General features: G+C 47.2%; 1 protein-coding gene across 6 annotated transcripts in view; it reads right to left on the reverse strand.

Moving 5' to 3' along the window:
* LOC135233468 (protein prune homolog 2-like) overlaps positions 1–22,256 on the reverse strand; it is a 56,240-nt gene that overhangs the window by 32,873 nt on the left and 1,111 nt on the right. For all 6 annotated transcript variants that reach the window (XM_064297054.1, XM_064297051.1, XM_064297050.1 and 3 more), the window contains exons 2-6: positions 13,857–13,961; positions 13,091–13,278; positions 12,501–12,661; positions 10,559–10,708; positions 10,105–10,199 (exon numbers count right to left, since the gene is read on the reverse strand). In XM_064297054.1, coding sequence (XP_064153124.1) covers positions 10,105–10,199; positions 10,559–10,708; positions 12,501–12,661; positions 13,091–13,278; positions 13,857–13,961 — 699 coding nt within the window. The remainder of the gene's footprint in view (positions 1–10,104; positions 10,200–10,558; positions 10,709–12,500; positions 12,662–13,090; positions 13,279–13,856; positions 13,962–22,256) is intronic.

Raw genomic sequence — 22,256 nt, forward strand, 5'->3', positions numbered from 1 at the left:
TACATGGGCTTTGCTTTACTTGAGCAAAGAGTAAATGTTTAAGTCAACTGTCAGAACGCAAGGAAAACGGAGGCAGGCTTGCTGATTTATGTTTCACAAATTAAGCTACTGCACTTAAACATCTCACATTTACAGATTATGGAAATTTTATGACAGGCAAAATGATTTATGGGTATAAAGTTGCATTAATTAATGGTTTTGTTTATTGAGGAAGGGTTCCCCAACCCCCCAACCCTCCCCCCTCCACACACTTTTTTAAATTGTAAGTAGTAAACTGAGACATAATGGCATTTCTAATTTGAGAAAGCAGTTTGAAATTACATTCTGTCTTTTAAAAGAAGTTAATGCTAAAAAAAATATAATTAAATTCATCACCAAGAGTCTTTTCGGAGTAAATGAGAGTAAATGTATATACTTTAACATATCTTTTAAAATATGTGCCACTTAATTTCATTTTGATCCAAAACACATCCGTGAGCTTCTCACAACCTATTATAAACAAACACATGGTACTTTTCAGATTGTATTGTGTATATATACATATAAAATATACAAAATTACATTATATATATATATATATATATATATGAAATTACATTATATATATTTTTTTTTATTGACATACCATAAATTATACAACAAAACTTTTGCGTGAGATAAACTCAACTTGACTTTTTTATTCGAGAGACTTTTGTAAGACTTAAAAGACTTAAAAAAATTATTGTAATGTGGAAAAAGGATATTAAATCATTTTACGCAGCCTGAGAAAGGGAAATGGCATAAATGATGACTGTTTAACCCAGCGCCTCTTCCCTTTTCTCAGACCTCATAAAATGATTTAACATCCATTTCACACATTACAATATTTTTTGAAGTCCGACAAAATTTTTTCCGCCCCCAAAAATAGCAGCAGACAGGGTCGGTTTTAGGCATGAAGGTGGTCTCCTAGGGCACCAACTGTCAAATGAAGGGGAAAAAAATGCACTCGTTGCATCGCATCCATGGTAGTCGCGCGGGGGGGGGGGACCCAACTGCAACCGTTAGGTCCCCCCCGGTTCCGCCAGTCTGCTATCACTCCCACCCCCCCACCCCAGTCCACAATCTCACTGAGGGAAATAGACAGGCTAAAACTCTGCCCAGTAGTAGATGCCAAAAGTATTTCACACATCAGACTCTACTATAGCCTTACTGTGGATTCTTCCAGTCCACTGTCAAAGACAGCTCTAAACGCAAATTCCATCGCTATGCAAAGACGATGAGATTCTAGGTAAAACATACTGGGTGTATCATTAGAGCCGCACTTCCTGCTTCCTGTTTTAACTGCCAGAGATCAGGTCCCTGTTCAAATTTAGGCATCCAGGAATGCAGCCCCAGCAGGGGGCAGCAGCAGCACCAAAATGGCTATAAAAGTGGATCTGTGCCCAGAAGGTTGCAGGTTCAAATCCAAAATGTGACACTGACATGACAACTGGACAGGCTGTGTGTGTGTGTGTGCGTGTGGGCATGTGAGCGTGTGTGTATATGTGTGTGTGTGTATCTGTGGCCATATGTGTGAGTATGAGTGTGAGTGCGTGTGTTTGTGTGAGTGTGAGTGTGTGTGTGTGTGAGAGTGTGAGTGTGTGTGTGTGTGAGAGTGTGAGTGTGAGTGTGTGTGTTGTGTGTGTGTTGTGTGTGGTGGTGTGTGTGGTGTGTGTGGGTGTGGAGTGAGGGGTGGTTTAGTGTGTTGTGTGTGTGTGTTGTGAGTGTGGTGTGTGTGTGTGTGTGTGTGTGATGTGTGAGTGTGTGTGTGAGTGTGAGTGTGTGTGTGTGTGTGTGTTTGTTAGTGTGTATGTGTGTGTGTTTGTGTGTGTGTGTGTGTGTGTGTGTGTGTGAGAGAGAGAGAGCACAGTGGCTGATGGAGAGCCTATGACAGAGGCCATATTGCTGTCTCTGTGTGGGGGGAGACAGGCTCTGCTTGCAGCTACCAGGTTAATATTGACACAGTTTGGTGGGGAAGGAGGCGCTGCTTTCAGCACAAATCACTCTGCTCAGCCATCAATCACTGCAACTGCACCAGAGAGCACAACGCCTGCACACACACACACACACACACACTCACACATGCCCATACACACAAACACACACATACACGCACACAAACACCTCTGCCATCACACATGCCCACTACACAACCAAACACACACACACACACCCTCTCTTTCACATCACACCCACCTACCCTACCACAGCACACACACACACACAAAACGCTCATACGCCACACACTCCACACACTCCTCTCTCTTTCACCAACACACACACTGTGTCCTCTCTCACAGAATCACACACACACACACACACTCCAACACATCTCACACATGCCATACACACAAACCCCACATGCCCCACCACCACACACTAACACACACACCCTGCCATACACACACACACAACACATCACACATCATCCATGCACACACACTGCACACACACTCAGTTCTTCTCTCACCAGACACACACACCACAAATCCCCACATACACGCACCTATCTCTACACACTCTCTGCTCAGAACACACACACCATGTCTCTCTCCACAGACACACACACAACATGACACACATACACGCAAACACACACTCTCTCTCACATGCAGTAACACACAAACGCACACACTCACACACACTGCACACTCACACACACACTAACACACACACACACTGACACATACACACAAATCAACCATACACAATATAGGACACATGCACACAGTCACATGCACAAACACACAAGTACACCTTCAAATATACACGCAGACACACACACGCACAAATCCCCATCGTCAACCATCCCCTATTTCTAACACATACGTACACACAGTAACGCACAAACACACAAGTGCATGTACACAGACTCACACACACATAGGCAATTACCATCAACATGCAGCGACATCATTTTTCCACAACAATCAAATATGAGGCAGCCTCATCCTGGCATTGAGGGGCTTCTAGATGGCGTGTCTAAATGACAGCGTAATAAAGGAACAGGCACACAAATCTCTTTTTCCGATGGCGTGTGGAGCTGGCAGTCTGGCTGCCATTTGTTGCGAATACAAGCAAATTAAGAGCGCTCCTCCTCACTGGAGCCTGAAGAAGCACTGGCGCCGCGAAAACTTTCAGCGCGCGCCGACCGAGAAAGTCGGCGTTCGCAAAACGGCCGAGGGGAAAATTCAATCAAGCAGCAGCAAACTCCGGGGCCTGCGTATCACATGTGTGCTTTGTACTTACAAACACCAGCCCTGTGCCAACGACTGAAAATACACACATAGTTACGCGTAACTAACGTAAGTGCGGACGTAAGCTCACTGGCCAGTGTATGTCTCAGTCTGCAGTTCAACAGCATCAGTGAGTCAGGCCCCATCCTGTCATGTCTGTCTGCCTGTCCACATCTACATTCATATCTGTACTTTACCCTCTCGTCCCCTCTCTCTATTTCCCTCTCCCCCTCAGCCCCTTTCTCTCTCTCTCTGTTCTCCCTCTCCTCTCTCCCTCTTTCTTTCTGTTCTCCCTCACTCTCTCTCTCTCCCGTCACAGGTACGGCACCTTTACACCTCTCTCTCTCTCTCCTGCTCAGAGTTCTGAACCCCCCCCCCAGCTTCATTATGCAGAACAGCCCCCCCGGTGCAGACTAGTGCTCCATAACTCACACCCTGCGAGAATTCCCAAGCAAACAAGGCACTGTACACAAAAACACATTTCCTGCTGTCAACAACATTTCTGGCACAAAAAAATTAATCAACCGTTCCGCCATTCAGGCTCTTTGCATACCCTTTGTCAGAGAGAGAGAGAGAGAGAGAGAGAGAGAACGCTAAGAGATTTCCATCCTCTTTGGAGCGTTCATTTCTGTGTGTACAGGGATCCATCACAGCCGTGTTGATTGATAAGTCTGTCTCCACTCTCAGCAGTGCCACCACTGAAAATGAACTGCCAACTTCGCTAAAAACCTGCAGTGAGATAACATTATCTTTTACTGACAACTCATCTTAACTTCCCGCCACAGACCACAGAAGAAGAAAAAAAAAACAAAGTTAAAAGTTTTTTTGCAATGACTAATGTACATTGCATATAAAATTTACACATAGAAATATGACTGGCGTGCCGGGTCAGTTAGCATCTAGCAAAGAAAATAACAGCAAATTTACATGGATAAATGGTGAGAATATGCTACATATTTCATATGGTGAGGTGAAATATGTATTTTTTTTCTGACAGGAGACCCAGCCTTTAAACTTGTAAATATGTTTATAACAAGTTCAGCCAGTATAGTATTGATCTTCGATTTAGTTTAAACCTTATTTGGTTGAAGAGGGCGATGCTCCCTCTGGTTATGGGCAGTTCTTTATTTATTTACGTTCAGGCAGAGCAATGTCAATGTTTAAGAACAAATTTTACCCCTGGTCACCCTCGGTCGAACTGAAGGCGCTTTCATCCATCACGCGGCTCTGCGTAAGCACGCGTGACCCACGCGCATTGTGTTTTCACGGAGGGGGGTTCCACGCCCCCCTGCCCAGCCACCCTCGCCTTCAGGACTGCGGGGAAATATTCAATCTTCAGCCCTAGGAGGCCCCGGCAACACCTGCCAGCCAAGCCACCATCATCAGAAAAGCATTACTGCATTTTTCTCCAGGCTGGTAATTAGCGCACATAATTATTTGAGAAGAGCGGGGATGAAACTGGCCTAGCGTAAACAAAGCGGGAGAACCCTGGATCAAACCGCAAATATCATTAGCTTAGCCGCGCGCTCGCATCCGCATTCATATTCACATTTAATCATTTAACGGTCGCTCTTATCCAGAGTCATTTACTAAAGCGCGTGGAAAACGGTTTCTAAGAGCAGAGACAATACCTCAGTAGTTACCAACCATTATATGTGTCACTAAATAAACCTATAGCATAAGGAAATTAAATATTACATTTTAAATGTGCTTTAAGTAGCAAACGGATTTCAGGGATTACGATGTTAAGAGTACATCGTAAGTGGGTATTCTCCCTGGAATAAACAGCGGTAACGGCATTTTACGCCTTTTTTCCACCGACTTTCTGACAGTAAGCATCCCCACTCCAACAGCTCTGTAATACCCCGGTGCATTCTGGGGGAAAAAGATGAATGGAATTCTGAATTGCATCCAAAGCAACTGGGCAGGTTATAAAGTCACAGGGGGAAAAATAATAAAAAACATTCTTATGAATTGATTTCAACAGAAACCTTGTGTCAAGCGTTAACTACCTGTCTGTGGCTAAGAGGCAAGCTAAATCATACACCTGCTCCATGTAGCTAACAAGCTAGCTACAGCTTGCTAATTAGGCTACCTCATGTTTACTCTCCCATCTTTTCATACAAAAACTAACAGAGTACAGATGGATCCAATCAGGACCACGTGTGTTCTATTACAAATGCACTCTGTAAGAGTTGTTTTAACACTGAACGTTTTGCTGTGTAGTTAGCGAACGCATGTTCTTTAAGACAAGGACAAGTCAAAAGCATTTCACGTGTTGTGCATTGACTTGCTGTACAGATTCACCCTCGGAATTTGATTGTCATGCATAAGTTTAATAGATATACTTTGTGGAAGAACACTACAGAACGACAGACAGTGAATCAAACCCAGTTTGCACATACTAGAATGAGAATGGGATTAGGAATTGTGCTTTTGAAGACTGCTAATGGTTAAATGCAGATTCATGACTGCAGAATAAAGGTCTTGCAGGCTGATAGGGTTTATTATGAGACATCTGTTAGGACTAAGGCCTTGCACTGTAATAGACGCTATTAGAGTGTGTTTGCATGACAGCAGTCTCTGTGGGTTTAATGCTTCGTTTAATCTGAGCGTCGCTGCTGGAGCTCCTCGGGCAGAATGCGGACAGAAAGAAGCTCTCGGACAAACGGAAAAGCTTTTCTCTTTCTTTTTTTTTTTACTTTCACCCACCGACACAAACCCTCTGCAGCTTACTTGCCGTAAGAAATTCACCCTACAGTTTACCTGCATGGATAAAATCATTCTGCAGCACACCTCAATGAACGAAGTCAGTCTGCAGTTTACCTGCATGGATAAAATCATTATGCAGCACACCTCAATGAACAAAAACATTCTGCAGTTTACCTGCATGAACAAAATCACTCTGACAGCCCAACTGTTCAGTCATAATGGAAGAAACTGAAATGCAGGCAACATGCATGACCTGTCACCACGGGATCAAATGCACACACGCATGACCTGTCATCACAAGAACACACACACGCATGACCTGCTATCACAGGAACACACACACACACATACATGACCTGTCATCACGGGATCAAACACACACACAACCTGTCATCACGGGGAACACACACACACACACGCATGACCTGTCACCACAGGGATCAAATACACAGGCGCCCGGTCTGGTAAAAGCGTCGGACTTGGTGACAGCGAGGCTAGCGCGGAATTCCAGTTCAAGGCCCCCGACTACCGCATATACATCACTGCCGCCACTGAGGCCCCGCCCCCCCAAAAACCTTGCTCATGAATATTGGAACACCCAGAATGACAGATCTCTGAGTTAGCGACCACGGGCCCGGGGATAATCAACTTCCCAGCATGCAGGATACCCTGCTCCTCGTTTGCATTGCTAATTACCGGGCCGCGGTTACGGAAACCCGAACCCACTCATTTTTCTATATTTTGTCATTTGTGTTACACGTGCATTTACTTTCAAGGATTAAAAAAAACAGCATTATCCACTATTTCGAGTGGATTCTATAGGCTATAGAATATGAAATAGTGGATTTCATATATATATATATATGTGTGTGTGTGTGTGTGTAGACATACAGCATATTCATTTGTGCTACAAAATGTGCATAAGCTTTATGTGTTATTGATTATATTAAGGGTAAAATATGAAATATTAGGCTTTTTCAATATTAACGATGTCATTGCAAAAAGAAATTCTGTCCAAAAAAAATCGCTGTTGGGTATCAGCTCCCTTGATTAACTTGGATTTTGAGAGTAAATATGTGAGAATGTGCGAGTTTTAAAATGATCTTGTGTTTCTGTTACTCATCTGCGTTTTTAAATATATTGTTTTGGACATCCCGGCTTAATGGCGGGGTTGCGCGGCATCGCTGATGTGTCTCCGGTATGTTCCATTAGACTAAATGCCGAAGTAATGCGTTGTTCCAACACAAAAGTTTGGTGTCGGTGTAGCAGCTGGTGCCCCGCCGCCAGGACACGCATGAATCCGGCTCCCGCGACGCGGCGCGTGCTGTTTGACGGATATCGCTAACGTACCTTATATTCATGAATTCCGCTCTTAATACCGCGGTTTAACTCTGCCTCGCGAGGGGGGGGCGCCGCTTCCCAAAACCCTCAATCATCTTCACCAACCACCCCCGCCCCCATCTCCCATCCGAGTACGAAGATTTGAACAGGCTTTTATGGACGCTGACGGGTGAAGCTGGAATTGGGGTTTTCAATCAATCTTCAGTCCTGACGACTGCTTTCTGACGGTCAGACAGACCTTTACTAAAGGTTCGGTTATCTCTCGTGCAAACACGTGATCAGATGTTCAGCGGCGTCACTTTAATGTCCGAGGTTGTTCACACTGGGAGACCTTGGGATGGTCGAGAAATTTAAAAAATACTTAAAAATACTTACAACAATAACAACAATATTCTTCACCCATTCATAGCTGAAATGATTAACAATATTCTTTTCACATTTTTAATGAGGAGAATTCCTCTTAACACAATCTATCTGGAGAACACCATTATTAGCTTCATAAAATCATTTCACTTCATGACTTTCAATTCAAGATGGTGTATATTTTGTCAGAAATTATGTCTATTTTAAGCTTAAATATATGAACACAAATTCACAGAATGTATGAAATGCTCTTAAGAACCAGTATGTAAGACAGAAATATAAGAAACACCTTTTTTCTCAAATTAAAGTTTTCTGGAGAGTTGATATCAAAACTTTCTTCTTTCAGTTAAAGTACAGCAATATCAGCGTGGCAGCAGCACCATAAAAAATTCATTTCCTAAAAATACTACACCCTACACACCATCACAGGGGGACAGTCAGAAGTCTGCTCGGGAAAACGATGCGATGTTTGGAAGCTAGTTTAATTAACCAAACAGAGCAGCACAATCTTCAGTGAGAGCGTCTCTGCACTTAATTAAGCATGTGGGGGGGGTGGGGTGGGGGGGGGCTGGTACGCCAGGGTCTCCCAGATGGTAAATAACCAACTAAATCACTGCGAAGAGAAGTGAAAATCGCTGTTTGTTTTCAGAAAGTTGATCGCAACAAGTCAATTTTTAAAAATAAAAATAAAATAAAACCTCACACTTTGAAAATGACACTTTAGCACGGAGCCGTTTCAAAACTCATGTGTCTAACTTAGCCTCGTTCTCTTTCCACAGAGCTATAAGGAGCACGTCCACGTTCGGGAACAATGCTCAACTTCAACCTGGCTCCTTGGAAGACCACATCTAGAGGCGGTGATGTTTGACCAACTCCTGCTATTGTGATGTCATTGTGATGTCGTCAATGTGCCGAGCCACCAGGTTCATCTGGACTTCAAATGGACAGGTAGAACACGGGAGTGTTTACAAATGCCCAAATCACATGATAAAAACACATCCATATAATATTTTTTGTATATTATATTTTATATATTTTATGTAGGGACATACCCTTGGTTTATTTACTTGGCAGAGTCTCTAATCAGGGGACTTAACCTGAATGGCTGAAGGTCCTGTTTTCCTGTCAGGACACAGTGTTAGAACAGCAGTGCCAAATAAGGGAGTGAAACCTGCATCCTTCTGTTTGACATGACTCGACTGGCTGCCCCAAACCCCACCCACACGTCCCGTCACATCCGCACAGGTAACACGCAGGTAACGGCAGCGGAAGCTCAGCTCCACCTGGCTGTCTGGCTTCTCCCTTCGCCAAAACTACAGTCAGCTTTACAAAAATCCATCCGTAACAGCTCTTTCATCAACACCCCCCCTTCCACACACACACACACACACACACACACACCACCCGATTACGCCTTAATTGAAACTAATTTATTTAGTTTTTGAGAAGCATTTAAAACAGCCCCCTAAAATGATGTACTTATTACTTTGTTATTCTCAAACACAATTAAAAAATAATATATAAATATATACATACCGCAAATGACGTGCATATAGCGGATTCATTTGAGCCCATTGCACCTCATTAGTTCCCCACCACGGAAGCTGAAATCTTGCCACTAGAAGAGGACCCCTTTGGCGATTTATTTTATAAGAAATCTCTAATGGCCTCTCTGCTTAGCCTGGTAAAATATGCTCCTCAGTCCAGACGGTGCAGCCACCGAAATGAATGGTTATTTATTCGCTAAACGAGGACCCCATGGTTAATGTTCCTTGGACGTAAGGTAGCATCCCTGCAGCTGTATACATCATTTATTTTACACATACCCTAATATCTCACGCTGGGCAACGGGGGAGAAAAATGGCTTTGAACGAGAGAAAAAAAAAAAAGAAGAAAAAAAACGAAAGAAAGAAAAGAAAAAAAAGGCATTAGAAGTTACGGCAGGAGCGGTTGGCGGGATGAGAGCGCGCGCGAGGAGAGAGAGAACGACGCGGAAAGCCCGCCGCGGCTCGGGCTAGCGGGCGGCGCGCGGACGCGGCCTCGAGCGCCGGCGAGGCCACTCTGGTGTTCCCGCTCTTTTCCCGCGCGCGCTGCCGTTTACACACGGGCCCTGTGAGCTGGGCGGGCCTAATTATTCACCTGCCAATCTGCTGTAAATTGATGGTGAGACTCGTCTCCGTTATGATCTGTGACTCAACGCAAACTCACAACCCACCCAGAACTCTTACAACTAGAATACAGCAGATGGCCACAAGATGGCATAATTTTTTATCCACACATAAACACTAACGCTAAGACCAGATGCAGAATCAGCCCCTGACCCTGTCCAGACCAAACCAGACCAGATCAGGCCAGACTGAACCAGATCCGACCATACATTCCAGAGTAAAGTGTTGTGTCTGTGTTCAGGCTCTGTGGAAACACTGACACTCACCTCCAGGTCCACTGACACTGTGCTCACAGACACTTTGATGTCTCCATCAGAGAGTTCCTTCAGCTCTTTCAACAACATCTGATCCAGGCTTGAACCTGCAAAAAAAATACACAAATCACCCCACAGATGCACATACACACACACACACACACATAAACACACACACACATACATGCATGTGCACGCATGCACACACACATACACACATGCATAGATAGACAAAGACACACACACACACACACGTACACACACACACATACAGACAAACGCATACACACACACACACACGCATAGACAAACACACGCACACATATTATTAATTTAAGGTGACGCTTAAGGCATAGACTGGCTGCTATTATGTGACAGGTGGACAGGGTGGAACGTTTATTGAGTGTTTTTGACTGGTGACGGGAACAGTGCCATGCTCTGTGAGTGTCAGGTATGATGTTGTTACCTTGCAGCCCCTCCTGTTGGGCAGGGGCATTCTGTATGACATCACAATGGGAGGGGCAGCTGTCCACCAGGGCTCTGAGGAGCTCTTCGTGGTCCGGCAGGGGGTGGCCATCTTGGGAGGGGGTCTTGGCTGACTCCAGCATTAAAGCCACTACACCAAGGAAATGAAGAACCATAAACACACACACATACACACACACACACACACACACACAGCCTGTTTCAGTCCTGCCAATCCTGCACTGTTATCAGACTGTTGGACTGAGCCTGTGGTCGTTGGTTTAATGTATTTTAATGCTCATTAGGGTAGCTCTGTCCCTGTTCATATAACTTAGTTCAGTGTTCAATAGGGTAATTCACACTTTTGACAATGGAATCTTGCACTTGCTGTCTCTCTTGAGAATATACTTCTCTCCTGTAGAGAATTACTGCACTTCGATCACGGATCCTTGCTATTGTGTTTGCACTGTTGAGTGTCTCTGGATGAGTGTCAGCTGAATACTAGTGAGATAATGTTAAAATGTTTTCCAAGATAATAAAATAATAATGCATTCGATTCATATTCAGATTTCTGTAACCAAGGATAAGATAAAGCTGAGTTCTCTGGTTGTCGTATTTGTAAAACACTGGATCTGCAGAAGTATGGCAGTTAACATTTTACATATATTTCCACAGTCAATTTAAATTCAAAAATAAAAAGGAGATCACTGCACTGTTTAGCAGTGGACACAGGAACTGCTATGACAGTCAATGTCAAATCCTTTCAATTCAGTCACCTCAGGAAAATAACTTAAATTATTTGAATTCAGTTGAATGAAATCCTTCACACCACAAAATTTAAATAATAAACTGGCTGAATTGAAATAGGATTGACCACAAACCCAAGCTGTTGTCACTGAAATACGTTGTGGGTGGAGACGCGCATCAATCACACGCTTCTCTGATGGGCAGCACGTTTACGGTTTCGCCGCTAGCTAGCGTGCGTTTGTTTACGGTTTCGCCGCTAGCTAGCGTGCGTTTGTTTACGGTTTTGCCGCTAGCTAGCGTGCGTTTGTTTACGTTTTCGCCGCTAGCTAGCGTGCATTTGTTTACGGTTTCGCCGCTAGCTAGCGTGCGTTTGTTTACGGTTTCGCCGCTAGCTAGCGTGCGTTTGTTTACGGTTTTGCTGCTTTGTGTTTGTTTACGTGTGCCGTGCGTTCCGTGTGTGTGAGCCTCCTCTATCTGAGCGAGCGAGCGCGTGTTATGGCCTCATACATCATTTCACCTGCGACGGGAGAGCGGCGGATACATTCGTCTCTGTGTGTTTTAAATGACAAACATGCCGTCTGCGGCAGAGAAGGGGGGGACACCGAGATCCCCCCTACAACCCCCACCCCCCCCCCAGCTGGGAAACACATGGCAAATACAGACTGGCTGCTGGTCTGAGACACTGTGGGTGTGGATGTATGTTAGCGTAGCAGCATGTTAGCATAACAAGAGTGAATACAGATTGGCTACTGGCCAGTGGCACTGTGTGTGGATGTACGTTAGCGTAGCAGCATGATAGCATTACCTGATAGAATACAGACTGGCTATAAGTTAGTATACATTTTTCAAAGAATATTACTGACATTTCAGCAGAATTGACCCCCCAATCACAGTGTGTGGCAGTGTGTTAGTGCGTCTGCGTGGAGCCAATAATGACCTCTGACCTCTGAGAGCCAACTTAGTTTCCCTCCCATTTTTCCCCGGGTGCCAGCAGACACTCTCGGGTCGGTCGCTCTGCAAAAGGCACAAGTTCCTCACTCTTAAGTGAAGTCAGAGGGCACCCTACTCTCTTTCCCCCCCCCCTCTCCCCAGTCTAGCGGGTGGGGCTGCGTGTCAGGCATGGCAGTTCCGTAAAGCCCCATTACTCCCGTGGGGGGGGGGGGGGGGGGTGGGTTTGGGGGGTTTTGGCTCCTCACCTCTCAGGAGCTCAGCCAGCGGTGGAGTGAGCTGCTCTGGTGCCTCTTGAAGAATCTCCCTGGCGACCATCGCCGTCGACGACGCCCCCAACCCGCCTCCCCGGCGCTCTGAGCGATTGATCACTCTGACAACGCTGGATGAGAGGGCCCCATCCTCCTTACTGGAGAGAGAGAGAAAGGAGGGTGGGGGGAGAGAGAGAGAGGGACAGAGAAAGCGAGGAAGAGAAGGCAGCAAATTGATAAAAATCTACATAAAGCTTGGGCAGAGCCCTTGGGCAAAGGAACTGTCAGAGCGAGCCCCCCCTCACCCCCCTCACCCCCTCACGCCCCCCCCCCCCCCCCGCCTCAGCTATTACCGCCATTCTTCTGCGGCTTGTTCATCCGCCCACCGCCAGCTGGGATCCGCCATCTCATTTCCACCGGAATCCCAGTAATGCTGTACCTACTTTTCCAGCCGGGTGGACTCAGAGAGACACAGAGAGAGGGGGGGGGGGGGCCCAAACCTGCTCCACCCCGACCCGTACCCTGCCCCACCCCTGCCCAGCCTGGCCCTGCTCAGGTGTGTGTGTATCTCGGGTGTGCGAGGGCACCTGTTGAGCAGGGTGAGGGAGAGCTTCCCTGCGGCGTGGAGCTGCAGCAGGTCGATGTCGTCCCTCCAGAGCAGGGAGGATTCGGACACGCCCAGCCGCTGCAGGAAGTTCCGCGTCTCGTCCGGGACACGAGCTTCACCTCCACGCTGCCCCAGCAACGGCACACACACACAGTCTGCCGGCTCCTTCTGAAACACACACACACACACACACACACACGCACTCAGGTCAACACACACACACAAACTCAGGACAACACACAAACACACAGCCTATCGGCTCCTTCTGAAACACACAAACACACACACACACACACTCCGGTCAACACACACACACAAACTCAGGAAAACACACACACACAGCCTATCAGCTCCTTCTGAAACACACACACACACACACACACACTCCGGTCAACACACACACACAAACTCAGGAAAACACACACACACAGCCTATCAGCTCCTTCTGAAACACACTGACACACACACACACTCAGGTCAACACACACACACACAAGCACACGCACAGCCTATGGGCTCCTGCTGAAACACACACACACAGACACACCACACACACACACACGACACACACACCACACACACACACACACACACACACACACACTCAGGTCAACACACACACACACAAGCACACGCACAGCCTATGGGCTCCTGCTGAAACACACACACACACACACACACACACACACACACACACGCACCCACACACACACACACACGCACACACACACACACACACACACTACCTGGCTGAGGTAATAGGCGTAGCCCAGTGTTGAAGCCACGCAGGTGACGTCGGCCTCTCCTCCACCCAGGACCCCATGGACACTGGACCACAGAGACTCTGACACCTGCGAATAAAGCAGGAAGGAATTATATCCACTCTAGATGTCCAAAGCACTATAGGCAGGAGCAGTCTCATGGACCACATCTCATAATTTGACCGTACAGGATCCATACACCAGCAAATGAACTGTCAGTATCATTAATTCATTCAACAGAATGTAAATTCTTTTAGCAGAACTTAGCCCCCCCCCCATCCCCCTTATCCCCCATATCATAGAGGGACACATCCCCCCTCCCCAGAGTGTGAATCCAGAGAGTTTCTGCCCCCAGCGAACAGATCCCCCCCACCGCCCCCCTCACCCCCCCCCCATACAAGCAGGCCAGGCCAGTAGGGGGCGACAAGCTCATGGGGAGAATTACAATAAAAACAAAGTGTTGATACTTCTAATTGAGGGGCTGCACTCCGTGTATTCCAAAGACAAAGATATTAAAGCCACATGCCGGATCGCCGGTAGGGACGTGCCGAGCATTCTGGGTAATTACCAGTGCTGAGAATCCATCAGCTCTAATGCCCGTCTGACTGTCACCAGAGGGGTAAATACACCACCGTACCCCTGTTTTTCTTTCTTTTTTTTCTTTTTTTTTTTAACAAATAAGGAGAAAGACAACAAAGAACAAAGAAATGAGAAGCGGTTTTAATGTCTTTAAAAAACAGGGTTCGGGACTGGAGTCGGGTTATAAGGGTTAGATTTGGGGTTCAGGGCTGGGAGTTGCGGTTCAGGACTGAGAGTCGGGGTTCAGGGCTTGGAGTCGGGGTTCAGGGCTGTTCTTCTCTCTGTAAGATGGGACTCGCCTCCTCAGCTGATGTTGGCAGATGAGATGCATAAAGGCTATAACCCATCTCCCCCACCCCCCCACCCCCCGCCCCCGCCTCCCCATTCCACACTACATCTGCAAATCATCCTGAGGGCAAGGCTGGAAGGAAAGGGAAATTAAATAAGGTTCATGCTCTTTAAAAGAAGGCTTGTGCTGTCCGTGGAAAACATGTCTCCTGTCACGCACTTTCTGGGGGCAGTGTGTGCGTAAGCTGACGGGGTTCTACACACAATTTTAACGCATCGGCCGTTTTAATATCACTCTGTTATGACACCCGGCATAAATCGTAATATCATGCGACAGATGCATCTGAGATACGATGGGGTATAAATGAGCCATTGTGTGATGAATGTTCGTGTTGATGATATGGAGATACAGTACTGTTGGAATCAGGAAACTGCAAACAAGGGGGGGTGACCCTCGTGTGGGAGGTGGGTTGGGGGGGGGGGGGCATTGAGCACAATCGCATCCATTGGTCCCAGTTTTCTGTATCACCCCAGGGGTGATAAAGCCGGACTGAACACCAGGGGGGCCTTCTGAAGTAGTTCTTCAGAAACAGAAAGTCCTGGAAGCTAGCTGGGGTGTGGCTAGCACTTAACGTTAGCGGAGCTAAAAGCCCCTCTGCATAAACAGTGACTCACGGTAGAGATACGTGATCGCGGCATTACAGCCCCAGCGCATCAGTGTGTGCCAGGCTTAAATAAAGGAGTCGCATACAGATTGAGAGAGTGGGGGGGGAGAAAGAGGGGGGAGAGAGAGAGAGAGAGAGACAAGAGAGAGAGGAGGGAGAGGGGGGGGGAAGACAAAGACACAACAAGAGAGATAGACAGAGAGAGAGAAGAGAGAGAAAGAGAAGGAGAGAGACCAAGAACAAGAGAGAGAGGGGAGAGAGACAGATAGACAGAGAGAGAGGGAAAGAATCAGGGGAATGGGGTGAGACAGGCGTACAGCGCAGGTCCAGCACAACTAAACATATAAATCACTGAATTAGCCAGCATGTTGGGACCATCTGTAACCCCTGACCTCAATACAAATCGTAAATAAATTCAACTTCTGCTCTACGCAGCTGATATGGTACTGTTGTCACCCACAGAGCAGGGTTTTCCCACAGAACCTGGATCTGCTTGAGTAGTACTGCCAAACCTGGGCCCTGGCACAAAACAAAAAACACCTAATTTTCCAAAAGGATCCACGGAAGCAGATACAATTTTACATCAGGAACACAACATAAGACAAATTCCCATTTAAATTCCCATCAGAATTGGCATACATACATACAACAGAAAGCAACACTTATTCAGATGTAACTACTTCATCTGTGCGTCTCCAACTCGCCTCAGTGTTTACCCTGTATAATCAGACGCACCCCCCCTCCCCCTGCATCACCCAAACCTCTGCTGAGGAGACCAGTCTGACATATCAACCCACAAAAGGTCATGTGATGTAAATGAGGTAAACACAGACGGTCATGTGGGGTGAGGGGTGGGAGGGTGGGGTGGGCTGACGAAAGGTGAAGGTGCCCAGTCCCGCAAAATACCCCCGCATGGTTACCAACAGCAACCTGGAAAATTGGAGAAGCTCAGCAACCTCCGTCAGTCACTCCCGGACATTATTATCATTTCTGCTGGTCGGAACCACAATCTGAACAACCTCCTACAGGCCAGGGATACACTACAGCAACACCTCCAGTCTGGAGCAGCAGATCCGAGTATCCCCACCGCAGAGTCCTCCCCAGCGGCTCAGCGGATAAACGATCTCTCTCCGCCAGCTGCCACAGGTTGGAGCCGCGGCTCCTCGTCAGCGGACTGAGATGGGGGTTCAAAAAACTGGGGGGCTCAAAGTGGCTTGACACATCAGGGGTAGGGTGGGGCTCCTGTGCCTCCAGAGCGATTCCAAACGCTCTTCTTTTCTCTGTCCCGTATCCGTGTCGGGGCGCGGGGGCAGGTGGGCCTGGTCCAGGCCAGAGGCCCCGAACGATTGGGGCACTGAGCAGCGCTGCAGTCCAGTACCAGTCATTACCCCATTAAGCCCCGCCCGTCAGAGGGCTCCATTAACGGCGGATCGAATATCCGTTCCGGCCGTTTCGTTAGCATGCGCCGCCGCGGCTCGCTCTCCCCTCTCTGATGACTCAGCTAATAATGTAATGCGTTTCCCATAAAGCCCTTCTGCAGAGATTTATCTCGCTGGCACACGGCAGGCGGTGGCGGCGATGGCGGTGGCGCTCCAGCCAATGGAGCGCCGGAACAGGGCGTACCCTGGGTTGCGTCGCGTCGCCTCAAGTTTTTTTTTTTCCGCGAGCCGCTGGAAAACGGAGCCGCACGGAGGGTTCGCGAGATGATCGCTCGCTTCTCCTCTCTTCTTCTCCCCCCCCCCCCCCCCCCCTCCCCAAAGCTCCCAGGCCACAAATTTAATTTGGCCTCATCAGATTATCCCCGTCGCTATGACAACGGGCGAAAAGGAGAGCGAAGGTGGGGCGTCGACCCCGTCCCACCTAGCGAGTCGTTCATCGGGGGGGCGATAACGTCCTGTCAATCAAGAGTAACTCGGTTATCTCACCACAGCCAAGGAGGCGGAGCCAGAACAGAGTCGGTGCCCACAGCCCCCGGTTCTGTCTGCTGGTTCGGTTCCGAGTGTGGATCTTAGAGTTCACCACACCGGGCCTGAGATCTGGCCATGCCGAACAGAGTCCAGCCAATCAAAATTATGGTATCTAATTACAAATGCTTCCAATGAAACGCAACTAATCTAATTACAACTAAATTAACCTGGAGTTGTCTGTTCACAAATCTAATGACAACTGATCAGAAATGTGATCACAACTAATCACAAGTAATCATGAAGGTACAAGTCCAATGAATATACTGGTCCAAACTCTGGTTTCTCTCTTTCTCTTTGTCAGTCACTTACTAACCATCTCTCTCTCCTTACTCGCTCAGTCACTCTCCCAGTCTCTTGCTCTCTTAGGCCAGCTGTTTATCAGAAAATGGCTCTCTGTTATTGCATTATTGTAACCTGATTCTTCCATAAAACCATTGATTCCTCCGGGAGGGACGCACTCTACCCTCCACTTCCTCTCTGCACCGTGTATCCCAGCATTCCCAGTGGATACATACCCCCAGCACTACATTTCCCAGCATTCCCAGTACACACAGGTCCCCAGGAGACAGGCCTGCCAGTATGCAGCAAACTGGCGTAATGGCAGAGCTCTGGATATACCGGTTACCTCCTTTGTTTTTAAACAGTCAGACAGGGGGGTCATCTACACCAGTGCTTCTCAGCTCTGGTCCTGGGTACCCACTGTGTATGCTGGTTTTTTGTCACAGCCAATCGTTTGACCAATTAAGGCTGCTGAAAATGTGTTCTGCCCAATGGAGAACTTAAACACAATGGAGGTTTGGCTTGTTGCCATTTGTTGTCAGTAAATAGTAACCTCCATTCATTTTACCCAAATTGTTTCAGGTTTCCACACTCTGACCCGAATGGGCGCAATTGAATCAATTAAAAAATGGAACCTCTAAATTATTTGCCATAAAGTACAAACAGCATAGTAAATTACAACCTGCATACACAGTGGACCAGGGTGGGGAAACATTGAGATGCACACCACATCCCCGCTTATTCCCTCACTGATCTGCACAACCCCCCCCCCCCAAATGCAGATGTGAAAGGTGCCTGTAAATGACATCACAGAGTGGGTGGAGACAGGTGCCTGATTGACAGACAGCAATTCAGCCAGTGACAGGGATTTGCTGGAGCTGTAGGATGATGTTCATGATGCAAAGGCAGAGTGACCTCACTTGGGAAGGTCACCCCGAATACAACGCCCAAAAAAGGGCACAGCCCATCCAGCGCAAGTGCGGCACTGAGCGCGCTCAGATCTAATTAAAGGGATGGAGGTGCTGGGATGCTGCCAGGTTGGCGGTGGGGTGGGGTGGGGTGGGGTGGGCGTCCAAGTCAGCACAATCCCATGGTGCACTCTGTGACACCATGAGTCTCCAAAACAGGCCGCAAAAAACCTGCCACATAAAGCGCCCACCATACAGCACGCCTCATACCACACGTAAGACCACACCAAACGCGTCGCTCAACGTATGACACGTCTCAAGAAACACGCCTCGCACGCGTGCAGCAGCCGCAGCCATATCTACGAGCGTTCACTCTGCCACGTTCCCTGGCTGTGTCTAAATCCCCGTTGGCCTGGCCAAAGGTGCGCCATTTTATTTATCCGCTTGATTTTTTTGTGATCATTAGCGAGATTTCGGTGCCTGGCAGAGGTGCCCGGCAGAGGTGCCCAGAGTGACTCAGAGTGACTCAGAGGGCCGTCCTGGCAGGAACGGTTGGCACCGCTCGTATTTCAGAAGAGCGCAAGGACAGGGGTGCAGCACGTCAGCCATAAAGGACAATAAAAAAACAGCTTTCAGGATATGAGCCTTTTTAAGCACTGGAGATATACTGCAGAAGGAAACACCTCCAGCTCAGGGGAACAGTAAATACTGAAGCACCCCAACACAGCACATCACCCTCCAACACTGAACTACATGCCCCTAACTCCCCCTCCCCCCCCCCCACACAGTGACCCAAAGCTACAGGAAGATGTACAGGATTTCTGGTCCTCAGCTGGGAAAACAAATCTCTAACCCAAGTCGTGAGCGGCCAAACATGTTTTTCCCAAAATGGAAGGTAACTGTGCCCAGTCTTGCTTAGGTTGTGGTTATTCTTTCCCCAAAATCAAAATGGCAGCTCTGTCCTGACCACGCGTGCTGATCGACTCAAAGTAGGCTGTCTCAGAGGCCATCCGATGTATCCCAGCATCCTCTCTGCCTGAGAAACCAACTGCCTTCCAACGCTGGTTAACCACCCCTCTAATCGGGAAAATTAATATCTGAGAGAAGAGAGGCACTTTCCTAAACTGCCAATTATCATTATACAACTAAAGTTTTAATTGTCTTTTAATTAAAAGGGCTTAATTACGAACAGAGTCGGGGGGGAAATCTATGAAAATATCCACAAAGCAACCAACAGAAATTATGAGCTTTAATAGAAGGAGAGAAGAAAGGCTAACATGGTGGCAGTTTATTCCCATAACCCTCAGCAATACAATGGGGATACAACGTGAGTGTGTGTGTATGTGTGTGTGTGTGTGTGTGAAGTGTACCGTTTTTCAGTATCATTATGCACGGGGGCAAAGTAGAAACCTTCTCAGGATCTTCATTCAGGTTCCCTGAAGGACAGACTGCATTAGCACAGGAATGACATCCCCACAGTCACGACATCACCCCCAATCACAACATAACCACGGTCACGACATCACCCCCAATCACAACATAACCACGGTCACGACATCACCCCAATCACAATATCACCCCAATCATGACATCACCACAGTCACGACATCACCCCAATCACAATATCACCCCAATCAAGACATCACCGCAATCACAATATCACCCCAATCATAACTTCACCACAGTCACAATATCACCCCAATCATGACATCACCACAGTCACAACGTCATCGCTGCCCCTTTCCTGAATTTCACCAATGGCAATTATGGGCCTGATACACCAGGGCAATCACATATAATATGCATTATGCAAGTCATTCCATTTCCCCAGCCATTGAGAGCCATAAAGTGCAAGAGCCTGCATTTGAACTTACAGACCTATATAAAATCATACACATATTTACTGTCTATAATTAAAATGAGTATTAACAATTTATTCTCTGATTAGTTCATAACTTGCAAGAGACATCCACAAGGCAACAAAAGGTCACATTTTTCTTAATCTCCAATGAAAAAGAAAACATTTACACCAGCCCCCTGCCCAGTTTGCGATTGAAACATCAACGCCACCCCCCTTTTTGCAATTGTAATTTATGTTATGCTGTCAACACTGTTATGGCTAATGTTACCCCAGCTGCTTGTGCAGTCTGTAAGCTACTGTATATTCAACACGTCAAGTCACCACAGATGACCTGAAAACACGGAGGAAACACCGCATTGTCATGAACGCCAAGCAAACATAATGCATGTCCTCATATCACAATTGTGTTAGGACATACTGCGAATATGAACATACAACCTCGCCACATTTCACATTTTGTGATGACTTCCCCTGTGTAAATTATCTGATGCAATTTTTATAAATACATATTAGCATTTTTATTTCTTGTATATTTATGTATTTAAATTTTGTATATTTTTATATTCATAGTACATTTCAGCCATGCAGTATTCAGGATGGTTGGTCTCTGATCGACTGTTTCCTTCTCGGCGGATGAATTATTAATTGAGGTGCATTTTAAAGAGGCAGCTGGTATTCGGCTGTGCGTGTGTGTCGATGTCAAAAACCCTGCATTGGCTCTATCGCAGCTCTCTCTCTCTCTCTCTCTCTCTGCCTGTCTCTGTCTCTCTCTCTCTCTCTCTGTCTCTCTCTCTCTCTCTATCTCTCCCTCTCTCTGCAATTCCTGCAGGCGGAACAGAGCTGTGTCTTGGGGAAAAAGCCTCTTGGCAGTGGAAATCAATTAGCCGGCCTGCCTTCCATTAGTACTGATAGGATTCCACACCAGCGCTGCGCTGAAGGGTCGGTCAGAGAGAGCAGCAGAACACAGCTTACGAGCACAAAGCCACTGTCCTCTGATGCAGCTCCACGTTTCTTTAACACACACACACACACACACACACTCACTCACAACAAACATGCACTGCTTCTGCAGGTGTGAAATCACCCAGCAGTCACTGCTTCTGCAGGTGTGAAATCCCCCAGCAGCCACTGCTTCTGCGGGAGTGAAATCATCCAACAGCCACAGCTTCAGCAGGTGTGAATTCACCCAGCAACCACTGCTTCTGTAGGTGCCATATCACCCAGCAGCCACTGCTGCTGCAGATGTGAAATCTTCCAGCTAATGGCTCAAAGCCATGCTTTCTCCAGCAGGTCATTTTCACTCTGTGTGTGATTTAAAACCCACAACATGACAAACACACCTTGCAACAAATACACACCTATCTCCTGCACACAAACACACACACACAGTTTCTCCAATTGACGCACCACCACACCCATTCACCCTGGTGGCCAATCAAACCAAAAGCCCTGACCAACTAACAGCCTATGATTAGTGAGAAACATGGAGACGATGACATCATACTGCCCAAGCCTTTTGTCTCTGAACAAGCAGCCTGTCAGACAAGCACTCCCTAAACTTCAGTTTTTTACCTCCATTTCCATTCTGGGAAGCGAGCAGGATCTTTCCATCCCTGCAGAGAGTGGCAGAGACGCAGAAGCTGGTCCGCATTCGGTTGGGTAGTTAATGTTTAAGAAAATAATGAGCTGGTTTATGCATGGGTCAGCCAGGCTCGGGGCAAAGGCCTTATCACAGTGAGATCAGCGACAAACAACAAAATTTTTTCCAGGAAATGGGGAATGTGTGCAGGGACAATGCATGCCTGTTATATTCTAGGCAGAATAGCAAACAGGATTTA

The sequence above is a fragment of the Anguilla rostrata genome, chromosome 10, assembly GCF_018555375.3.
Source record: "Anguilla rostrata isolate EN2019 chromosome 10, ASM1855537v3, whole genome shotgun sequence".
NCBI classification, from domain to species: domain Eukaryota; kingdom Metazoa; phylum Chordata; class Actinopteri; order Anguilliformes; family Anguillidae; genus Anguilla; species Anguilla rostrata.